At 47.2% G+C, this 11,199-nt stretch overlaps 1 protein-coding gene across 1 annotated transcript in view; it reads left to right on the forward strand.

Moving 5' to 3' along the window:
* Nucleotides 1-10,099, forward strand: part of FAM83C (family with sequence similarity 83, member C) — a gene marked incomplete at its 5' end in the record, with an annotated part of 15,317 nt that extends 5,218 nt beyond the window's left edge. The window contains one exon of the mRNA XM_009081773.1: nucleotides 9,160-10,099. Coding sequence (XP_009080021.1) covers nucleotides 9,160-10,099 — 940 coding nt within the window. The remainder of the gene's footprint in view (nucleotides 1-9,159) is intronic.
* Between the last annotated feature and the right edge of the window lie 1,100 nt (nucleotides 10,100-11,199).

Here is an 11,199-nt window from a genome sequence, read left to right on the forward strand (position 1 = left end):
CAGTGCTTTCACAGTCTGCCAAGTCTCTTAACCACCTCCTTGCCCTTTTCTGGTCTGAGGATCTCAGACTTTTCAGTGTCTCCTTATACAGTGGCTGCTGTGTCCCTCAGCCTCTGCTTCTCTGCACCCTCTCTAACCTCACTACATCATTCTTGAGATGCAGAGACCAGATGTGCATGAACCCCCCCAGATATGCTGTACAAAGGTGTTAGAGAGGGTCAGAAGATGCCCAGACTCTGGTTTGTGATTGTGGCCCTTGCTGGCAGAGGCCAACCTTCACTGCGTGTTTTAGCTGCCATTTCACGCTGAGCAGATGGTGTCAGAGAGCTGATGATGATGATTCCGAGCTCCTTCCTGAGCTGTTCCAAGTTCAGCATCACACAGGCCTCATACAGATCACTTTTCCCACATTTTCCTCTACTGAAGTTTATCTGCCACATGTTGGTCCACTTGCTATGAGATCCTTCTGGATTTGCCTGCCTTCAGTGAGGCATCTAACCACCTGAAGGAACTGAGGATCCTCTGCAAGCCTGGGGATTTTGCTGCACCCCTCAATGCCTGAGGTCACCTGTAGGGTTCGAACCATTCCCAGTACCAGTCCCTGGGCCTCACTACTTACTCTTACTCAGGCTGAAAAATGACCAGCATGCCCTGCCCTGTGCTTTCATCAGTTCTCGATCCATGACAAGACCTTTCCTCCATGCTCATGGTGACTTCATTTCCTAGTAGACTTTGGTGTTGAACCTTGCCAAAGGCTGTTTGAAAACTCAAAAGTATGTAGTTGACTAGTCCCTTTATCAATAAACTTGTGGGCTTCCTCACCAAACCCCAGCAGGTCTGTGAGGTTTGCCTTTGCAGTATCCCTGTTGTCCTTTTCCAAGAGGTTGTGCCATCAGTAATCCTGTTCTTCACAGCAAGCTCTGCCATGACTCAGGGTGAAGGGAAGCTCAAGGTTACATCCAGACCCTTCTCTGTAGGTGGGATCATGTTGGAAAACTCCCAGCCCCCAGCTAAGCGGCCTTTCTGGTGGCACTGGAGTGAAACATGACTCAGTGTCACCAGCACTAGCAATAGCTGCAGAAAGTTCATTGAGGCTCTCAGCTGGGGCCTTGCCATCAGGGAATGCTCCTTTTGACCCACAGGTTTCACCTGGGCCCACAGATTCCTTGACTGTTATACAGCACTTGTGAACAACCTACAAGCTGTAGGCACGCTGGGGATTTTTGGACTGCTCCTTTGCAGCTCTTTTCATAGAAGCATAGAATCATCAGGGTTGGAAGAGACCTCCAAGATCATCAAGTCCAACCATTAACCTGTCACTGCTGTCACCCCTAAACCCTAAACCATATCCTCCAGCACCAGATCCAGACACCTCTTCAACACCTCCAGTGATGGTGACTCCACTATCTCCCTGGGAAATTACCTATTCCAGTGCCTGAACACCCTAACAGGGAAAATTTTCCCTGATACCTATTCTGACTCTGCCCTGTCTCAGCTCAAGACCATTCCCTCTAATCTGCTCCCTGCAGCCATGGCTGAAGAGACATCCCCCACCTCCCTCCAACCCCTGTCAGGGGTTTTGAACATTTGCTGTATTTTTACTTAGTTGCCTTTCTTGAAATTGAACCTCCACCTGCTGCATCTGTTTACATTGCTCTCTGCCACTACAGAGTTAAAATCCTGTAGTGATCATTCTCACAAACAGGCTCTTCCACTTCTGTCTCTGGAACTGAGCCTTATGCATCATTCCAGACCACATCCTGAACTGCATCTTTTCTTGTGGGTCAAACAATTTAGACTAGTTAATTCTGGCATGTAAGCATTTATTGCTTTCAAAATGTTGGTATCCACAGTTCATCCCAGTGAAGTATTAACCTGTATGTGTGTGAGCAGATGAAATCTCCCACTGTTACTGCCCATCCTAATTTTGCAGCCTCTGTGGTCTCAGTGAACATTGTCTGTTCACCATCACAGCTCTGATCAGAGGGTCAGGAGTGCTGTTTTTGTACTGTATTTTTATTGCTAGACTCGGAGTTTTTCACCTACAGATCTTCCCCACAATATTTTCATGCTGTTGCACATATTACCCTTCACAAATAGTGCAGCTCCCCAGTCTTCCTCAGTGCTGTAGCTCTAGGCAGCACCTTCTCCTCTGCTGTCGACTTCATCGTCTGAGAGTGGAGGTCTCACCTCATCAAACTCTGGCAGTGAAAAACAAGAGTGCCTGGTTGAAACTGGTTATATCAAGTCTCTATATAAACAACATGGAGAGAAGTGTCTGGTGGCATTTTGACCATCCTAAGATGTCTAAGAAAAATGGAGTGAATTGTTCCCTAGAGACAGAATCCTAGAATTGTTTAGGTTGGAGAAGTCCTCTAAGATCATCAAATCCAACCTCTCCCTCAGCACTGCCAAGCCCACCAGTACCCCACGTCCCCAAGTGCCACATCCATGTGCTTTTAAATCCCTCTATCCATCTCCATTGGCTGCAGGGACAGGAATTAGGTAACTGAGACCACTCATACTTGAATGGCTAAAGCTGAGAATGTGTCATAGAATCACAGTATGTGAAGGGGTTGGAATGGAGCTTAGAGACCATCCAGCCCCAACCCCCTGCCATGGGCAGGGACACCTCCCACCAGAGCAGGTTGCTCAAGGCTTTAGCCAACCTGGCTGTGAACACTGCCAGGGTTGGGGCAGCCACAGCCTCCCTGGGCAACCTGAGACAGTGTCTCACCACCCTCACAGGGAGAACTTCTGCCTAATAGCTAATCTCAATTTCCCTCTTTCAATTTCTCCCCATTCCTCCTTGTCCTGTCACTGCAGCTCCTAACAAGTTCCTAGCGGTTTCTAACCAGGAGTCTCTCTGCAGCTTACCTGTAGGCTGTTTCAGATAGTGATATCAAGGAGATATCTTTGTATCAAGATATCCTTGATATCCTTGGCTTGTGTCCAGAGTTTGAATTTACTGGCATTTAATTGTCTATCACTTTGTCACATATTTCCCCATACCATAAATTCTCTTGCAGCTGCTGATTATCCAGTTTTCTTTTGACCACCCACAAGCATTTTGTCATGAGCTCTGACATGGACAGGGTTTTTTTCAGGCCTTTTCTGAATATGCTGAACAGCAGTGATCCCAGCACAAACCTTGTGGGCTTCCAGTGGATAAATTAAAAGTATTGCTAGTGCTTGTATCTTTAATCAGCTGTTACATCTGGAGAAGACCTTCCTTTGTACTCCACAATCACTTAATTCTTCTAGGAACAAAAAAGGTCTTTGCTGAACGACCATGTTAAAATCTCTTTGAAAACTCAAGTTTGATACCTCAAGCAGAGCACACATCTGTGGTCTATCTGCTAGAGGCTTTTAAGGCATGGCTTCCTTCCACCAAAACATGCTGAGTCTTCACCATTATGATTATAGGTATTTATGCATCTAGTCATTTTACTCTCCATTTGCTTATACCAGTTTGTTCAGTATGGAAATCAGACTGGCTGGTTTGGAGTTTTCCAATTTAAAAGGGTCACATTGCTGCTTTTCACTCCACTGCTACTATGTTCAGTGTCAAATGATAGGTTATTCCCTGGTTAATAGCTGGAAAATCACTGACTTCCAATTCTGAAGGCTGTTTGCTTTAATATTTTCTTTCATGCACCTTTTAACTATGGTTTAAAATGTCTTTATTTTGATAGGTACATTTTCCCTGAGACTCTAATATAGCATCTTTAAACACTCCTCGTGCAGCCTCAAACATTTAACCTCTTTCATTCTTCTTCTAAGTTTCTTTTTAATAGCATTCCTCACTTTCTCTTTCAAGTTAAGTATTGCTGTTGTGGGTTATTTTGGTCCTGGAAGAATGTTTGATACGGCTATGGTTATTTTTTGAGTGGCCTTCCCAAAGAATCTCTCTGAACTGGTAATGTTATTTCTCCTTTTGTTTGTTTTCTGGTTAATTTCTCCAAAATGTGTTCATTTATAGTGTCTAAAATACAGTTTTGACAAGGCTTCTAGTAGTGGCTCCCACTCAACTTGGCAGAATCTCCCTTAATTCCTTTGCTTTCTGCTATCTTAGCCTCTCAGCACCTCCTCAGTGTGGCACATCAGCACTCTGCCTGGAAAGTTCCCAGTTTCCCAGTATAGCCCTGATAATATATTTTTCCTCTTTGGGAGTGGAATTTTAATCCAACAGGAATATATTTAATCTGTTGATACATCATTTACCTTATTTGGCTTTTATTTAATGTATTGGACGCTGTCTAGCAACATGTGCTCTGCTTGTCCTTTCTGCATAACGTCTACCTTTGCAGTTCTGCTGTTCCTTGATCTTCTTTCCCCCATTAAGTCCCTTGCATCAGAGTCAGCATTTCAGCTCAGGTATTTCACATCTCTGTTTCTTTAGTTTGTGTGTGTGTGTATCTGCTTGGACCTGATCTGGTTGTTCACTACTGTGCACTTTTATAATCACAGTTTTATTGTTCAGATGTGCTTCATCAATTCTAATTTCTCACCCAAGTGTCACTGATTTCCCTCCTGTCCCTGTATCAGAATACTGTTTTCTTGCTTTCACTCCTAGGATGAGGTGGGAGGTCTCAGATGTGCCTTCCCATCCCAGCTTTGCTCCACATTCTGATTTAAAGCCTTCCTAGAACTTCTGCACTCTATTGTGCAGCCATCAGAGTTCAGTTAGGTTGAGATGGAATCCAGATTTCTTCACAGTGTCATTTTGTTCCCACTGTTTTCCACCATCCTGTCCCTAACATGACTTCCGTATCCTGAAACAGCTCTTTTACTTCTTTGTCCCCGAACATTCTAGGAATGGACAAAGGAGCATTTTATAAGGCTACCAATAAAATCCTGAGGTTTTTAGCTTCCTACTTAGATGCTTTTATTTTGCCCCTGAGACTCATCAGGGTTAATGGAACCCATACAGACATTGACCGGTGGCTTCTCTGCAGATCTCCATGCCATAGATCCAAATGTCTCTAATGTCCTTTATCCTTTGCTCTCATCCTGCCTGGGCACTGACTCACAGAGGACACATCTGCTAAGGAGACCCACACAATGTAGTGCCTTCCACTTAGCTTGGTTTGGACAACCTAGGGACAGTTCCCACACTGACCCTTATTCTCTCTTCTCCAGACTCAGCATCTCCCAGTTCTTGGAGGATCTATGTGCTGTGAAAGGATGTCTTGTAGGCCACAGTGTGGTTCACATCCCCCCAGAGTGTGAGATCTGCTTTTGTTCCCAACACTGTGACACTACAGATGTGTGTTTTCCTTAAGATGTACTCTAACCCCCAGAGCTGCTGCCTACTCATTCTCCAAGCTGGTTGTCACTGCCTGGAATGTATTTGCTTTTAATCTTTTCCTGTTGGCCTGTATCTATGTCTTTGGAACCCTTTTCAAACTCCTGTCTGTGCGGTCCTTCTCCATTGGATATGATTGTTGAATTTAATGAGTGGATGGATTAAGTGACTCTCCCATGATTTAGGCTGCTCATGAAGACATAGGGTAGCACCAGAGCCGAGATGCTAGATTCCTCTAGAGTTCCAGCATGTCCTTCTCCATTGACAGTGAATTCACATGTCCAGGCTCTCTGTGTCCTCTCTTGAGGGGTATTTTCCTACTCTATCCTTGACTATTCAGGTATTCAGTGTCTTCTCATAGAAACATCAAGGTTGGAAGAGACCTCCAAGATTATCAAGTCCAACCGTTTTATCAGCTGGAAGAAGAGACACTTTTCTCCTCAAATAACACCTGAAATCCATTTTTAGCCTCTAGTTCCATCTGTTGCCATCAGATTCTCTCTTCTCTGAGCCCTATATGCAGTGTTACACATGCAACAAGAGTGGTAGATACATTGGCATTCTCCTGTTGAACCCCACATGTTGGTGCTGTTGTTCTCCATGCTGACATTTTCCTCAATAGTTTTGTAAAAGCTGTTCTTATCTTCCAAAATACTCTTGGCAAGCTGAACGAAGGGCAGAGGCTGATCTCCTGTCTCCAGTGACCTGCAATAGGCCCTGAGGGATTGGCATGGAGCTGTGTCAGGGAATGGTTGGACTGGGTATTAGGCAAATGTTCTTCTCCCAGAGGTGTTCAGGCACTGAAACAGCTCCCCAGGGCAGTGGTCACAGCCCCAAGGCTGACAGAGCTCAAGGAGTGTTTGGACAATGCTTTCAGGCGTAGGGTGGGATTGTTGGAGTGTCTGTGCAGGGCAGGAGTTGGACTGGTGATCTTTGTGGGTCCTTCCAGCTCAGAGGATTCTGTGAGTCTATGATTCTTTAATTCACTCTAATCTATCACTGCCTCTTGGTATGGATCAAGCACATTTTTGCAGAGCTTTCTAGATTTGGGAACCAAGCTCACTGCTCTCATCTTAAACAACTTTAGGCAAATTAGTTTAGAGCCCTCAACTCTTGCATATCTATTGGTTAAATGTTTCCCTGTGTTTTCCATCTCTAACATTATATTTCCGCTAAATGAAGACAAGGAAAAAAACTAGATTGAGGTATCTAGGCACAGCAATAATCTAAAATCCTAAGTATAAATACATATTACATATTTAGAATTATTCTGGACACCAGAAGAAATAGTATGTTTGTTTGAGCACTTATTTAACATAACAGAGTGAAGGCTATGAAGACATTTACTAGTGCAGCAGGTGAGAGGAGCTCAAGGGCACATAGGGGCTAGAGCTAAACAGGATCTTGGACAGGAAAACTAGAGTAAACATTTACCAGGTTAGGGCTAGAGAAAAGAAATGTTATTGTCAGCCTGAAAGGGGGTTACATGGCTGTTTGCATTGCCTTAGAGGAGATTACATTTTTCAGCTCAAGATGAAAGATGGTCATGGTATCAGTGTGTGTCCTGCCAAGGGCACAGAGGGGAAGGAGCTCAGTGTTTGCTAGAGTGAAAGAGACTCAAGATTTGGGGTTGAAGCTGACACAGCAGCTGAAACTGAAAAATGAGAGGTGAATGTTTACAGGAGTACAAAAGCTCTACACATTGCTGCAGAAGAAGTAAAATTGAAGCACAGAAGTGTTTGACAATGGGCAGGTAAAGCTACATGGGTTTGAAGCTGGAATTTCTTTCAAAGAAAGGTGTTCATGCTCCCAGGTATCCATGGCATAAGCAAGAGGAAAGAGCTTTGAAGAGTGAGCTCCAGATCTAACTCTATGAGCAGTCACCTCAAGAAAGAAATTCTTATGAAGCAGGAAGTGAGTGCATAAGGAATGGGAGGCACAGGGAACCCCAGGTGACCTGCACAGAGATGCAGTGAGCACTGCCAGGAGATAGGTTAGATACAGCCTTGCTGAGCACACCAAAGCACAGAGGAGGAAGTCCTCAGGTGTGTAAATAAGAAGTGAATCCAGAAGAAAGAGACAAGGCATGATGCTGCCAGGATGAATAAGAAATAAGAGATAACTGAGATGGGTGCCCAAATTAGTTGAATACATTGCACTGGTTTGGATCAAAACCAAGATGAAACACAAGGAGTGGAAATGATTTCAAGTGTGTTGGAAGCAAGCAAAAGAGATTGCTGCAGTAAAGGCAGGTTATTGTCACCTTATCAAAGAAAATGCCACTTGAAATGAAAGGTCTAGTAATGAGTGTCATGTAGTACCTACATTTAGCCATGAGTGAAAATGAAACACTAGAGTTTGCATTGTCCTATGGAAATAAAAGAATTGCTGTGACAGCCCAAGTGGCACAAGACTAATAAAAATGAATGAGAAGTGACTGAAAGAAGCAAAAAAAAACCCTTCTGCTGCAAATTGGTGTCTCATCTGTTGGCAACAGCTGAAGCAGAGAGAGAGGCTGAGTGTGGAGCTCTGCGAGTCACCTGTACAAACAGCTGTGGAAAGGCCACTGCGGCCCCAGAGCAGAGTGTGGTTGGACAGATGCACTCAGGGGCCTCATCCGGTGTAGAAAATGCTGCTGGGAGACATTCGGAATACCACAGGTCCTCTTGCCGCTGCTGCTCGGCCCACGCCGGAGCCCGGGCAGCGGGTGCTGCGAGGACAGGCAGGTGTCCCCACCCTGCGAGTGATGCTGCACCTCCATCTCCCGGCCGAGGACTGAGCTGCACCGGCTCCAGCGCTGTCTGCGGGCATGGCAGGGACCCCATCCTGCAGCCATCCTCCTCCAGACCCTGGCACTTGTGCCCCAGGCTGGGCTGCATCTGGGGACAGGCTCTGTGTGCAGCAGTTATGGGGAAAAATAATGTCAGGAAACTGGAGTACTGCGCACAGTTCTGGTGTCCACAGCATAGGAACTGTTGGAACAAGTCCAGAAGAGGCCACAAAGCTGATCAGAGCACTGGAGCAACTTCCCTACAAGCACAGGCTGAGGGAGTTGGGGCTGTTCAGCCTGGAGAAGAGAAGGTTGTGTGGAGACCACAGAGCAACCTGCCAGGAGCTGAAGGGGCTCCAGGGAAGCTGCAGAGGGACTCTTGGTTAGGAACTGCAGGGACAGGACAAGGCGTCCTAAGGAGGGGCTAAACTGCAAGAGGGAAATTTAGATTAGCTATTAGGCAGAAGTTTGCCCTGTGAGGGTGGTGAGACACTATCCCAGGTTGCCCAGGGAGGCTGTGGCTGCCCCAACCCTGGCAGTGTTCACAGCCAGGTTGGCTAAAGCCTTGAGCAACCTGCTCTGGTGGGAGGTGTCCCTGCCCAGGGCAGGGGTTGGGGCTGGATGATCTCTAAGGTCCACTCCAACCCCTTAACATTCTATGAATCTCTGCATTTGGCAAACATCATCAGCTTTCCTGTCCTAAGGTATTCCTGTGGGCTCTGGAGACTTCTGCTCCTCAAGACAATGCCCAGGATCTCCATTCCTCACCTCCTGCCTGTCTAAGGAACTCCTTCGGGTCTATTACCTGTTGCAGATGTAAAGGATGTGAGAATGTAGCTCCTGCCAAGGTGAGGGAAGATCAAGGGACCCCAAGCTTGAATTAAATGGCCATTTTAGGTTTGCTTTTGTAATTGCATGAGCACATTCATCTCTACCAGCAATCTCAGACCTGCACAACTTAGAGCAAGTTTTAATGACTCCAACTGGGGAACAATCCATCACTGGAATGTTAAAATCCGCGTTAGGCCTCTTGGCACTCTGTGAACTCAAGTTGTGTGTGATTTGTTTCTTTTTTCCACAGTTTCACCTGGCTTTGCAGCCAAGTCCACACTGGCCTGGTGACACACTTCCGTGGCCAAATCGTGGCAGAGTTCGAGAAGGAATTTCGGTTCCTTTATGCAGAGTCCAGAGCAGTGACCAACTTCTGTGTGCCAGACCCTGCCACCTGCCCTTCTGCTTGGAATACCTCCAGAGTTGACAACTGCCTTTTAAAACCTCCTCAGGGCAATGATGCTGAGACTTTGAGCCCCTCCAGCAGCCTTTCCAACGTGAGCATCAGGAGCATAAAAGTGTCTCCCTTTATGAAGAACTCCAGCTGCAGTGCACACCAGGTAAAGCAAGATTCCAGCTCTGATCCTGGTAATAAGAAGGGGAAGGAAGACACATCCCTCAAGCCCACTTGCCCTAAAGAGCAAGAACCACCAGACTCAGCAAACAATCCTCCAAATAACCCCCCCCCTGCCTTGTACCCCAAACCAAATCTCCTGACAGCAAGGACATTCCTGCAGGTGGAACCTTCCCCTGGCCTGAGCTCAAATAAACCTGGTTATCAGAGGGACACTAAAGCCAACAGCAGCCACTGCTCCCCACCGAAAGCAGAGCAGCCACTGCAGTCCCTCTCGGAGGGTGCCAGCAGCAATGGGACAAGCCTGAAGCAGAGAGGACCTGTGGCCACCTCTGGGGAGCTCCCAGCTGAGAGTGACAACGTGTTTTACGGGGTGGAAAAGAGACAGAGCCCTGGACATAGCAAATTTGACATGTTCTCCCCATACAACCAGCTGAAACGGGATAGAAAGCCTGTGGTGTCTTGCTATGACAAGATCCCCCAGGACATGCTCCTGGAGAAGAACAGCACGTATGGGGCGGAGAAGAGAATGACTCTGGGGCACAGCAAGCTGGATCTGATCACCAAGTACAACAAGCTAAAATCCAAACACATACACAGTCGGTTTGAGCTCTGACCTGGGCCTCCAGATGACCCTGGATTTCCAGGGGTTGCTTTTCCCCACCAATTATCATACCTGGGGCTTGAAATCAGACAATCAGTGGCAAATCAGTCTTGTTCCTGTTAAAGAGATGTCTGTTTCTAATCTGTGCAGATGAGATTAGCAACTAATGTTTGAATTTTCAATGACATGATTGTGGTACATAAACATAATCCACATTTCTACATTCTACCCACTTGGGAAAGCCATTTCCCCCAAAACTTAGAGCAAAACCATTGCTACAACTGCAAACTGTTTGGCCACTGAGGTGTTGAGGGAGAGTCCAAGTTTGCTCCCTGCAGAGGGTTCCTCTGTCTACATCCATGTGGTGGAAATAAAATGGCCAAAGGCAGAGTGATGGTGAAAATTAAAGGAGCTGTTCTGCTGCAGAGAGCTGCGTTGGGTCTTGTGGGGAGATGAACACCTGAGTGTGGCTAGGGCCCACTGTGCTGAGCCATGCCATGCCAGGAGGAGACAGGTGACATGGTTGGCACCTGCACACAGCTGACATTGGCATGGAAGTGGTGTCAGCACAACAGGTGGGACCAGCACACAGGGGGTGGCTGCTCATGGGTCATACCTGAGCACAGGTGGCAGCTGACACAGGTGGCCCCTAGACATGAGTGAGGCACTCAAGTGGCAACTAGGTGACAGGTGACCTGTCTGCACGCAGGTGACATGTCTGCAGCTGGTGCTGTTGTACACAGATGGCATCAGCATGGAAGTGGTGCCTGGGCACAGCTTGTGCTGGGACAGAGACAGTGTGCCTGCAGCTGGGGAGCACCGGGGCATGGGCTGAGCCTGCACACAAGGAGGGTGACCCACAGTGGTGTGCCCAGGCACAGGGATGGTGAAGGCACACCTGGGACAGGGACAGGGACAGTGATGCCACCCCTGGCAGAGGGACAGCAGTGTTGTGGCTGTCCCGGGCACGGGGACAGCCGTGGTGTCCCTGGGTCCGTGGTGGCTTCTCCAGCCCCAGGTGTCCCGTGTGGCACACGGGTGGGCTGAGCCCGAGGTAGGCACACGGTCACGGCTCGTGTCGCACAGGGCTGCGGTGGGTGCAGGCTGATGTG

Source organism: Acanthisitta chloris, unplaced genomic scaffold, assembly GCF_000695815.1.
Source record: "Acanthisitta chloris isolate BGI_N310 unplaced genomic scaffold, ASM69581v1 scaffold34599, whole genome shotgun sequence".
In the NCBI taxonomy this organism is placed as follows: domain Eukaryota; kingdom Metazoa; phylum Chordata; class Aves; order Passeriformes; family Acanthisittidae; genus Acanthisitta; species Acanthisitta chloris.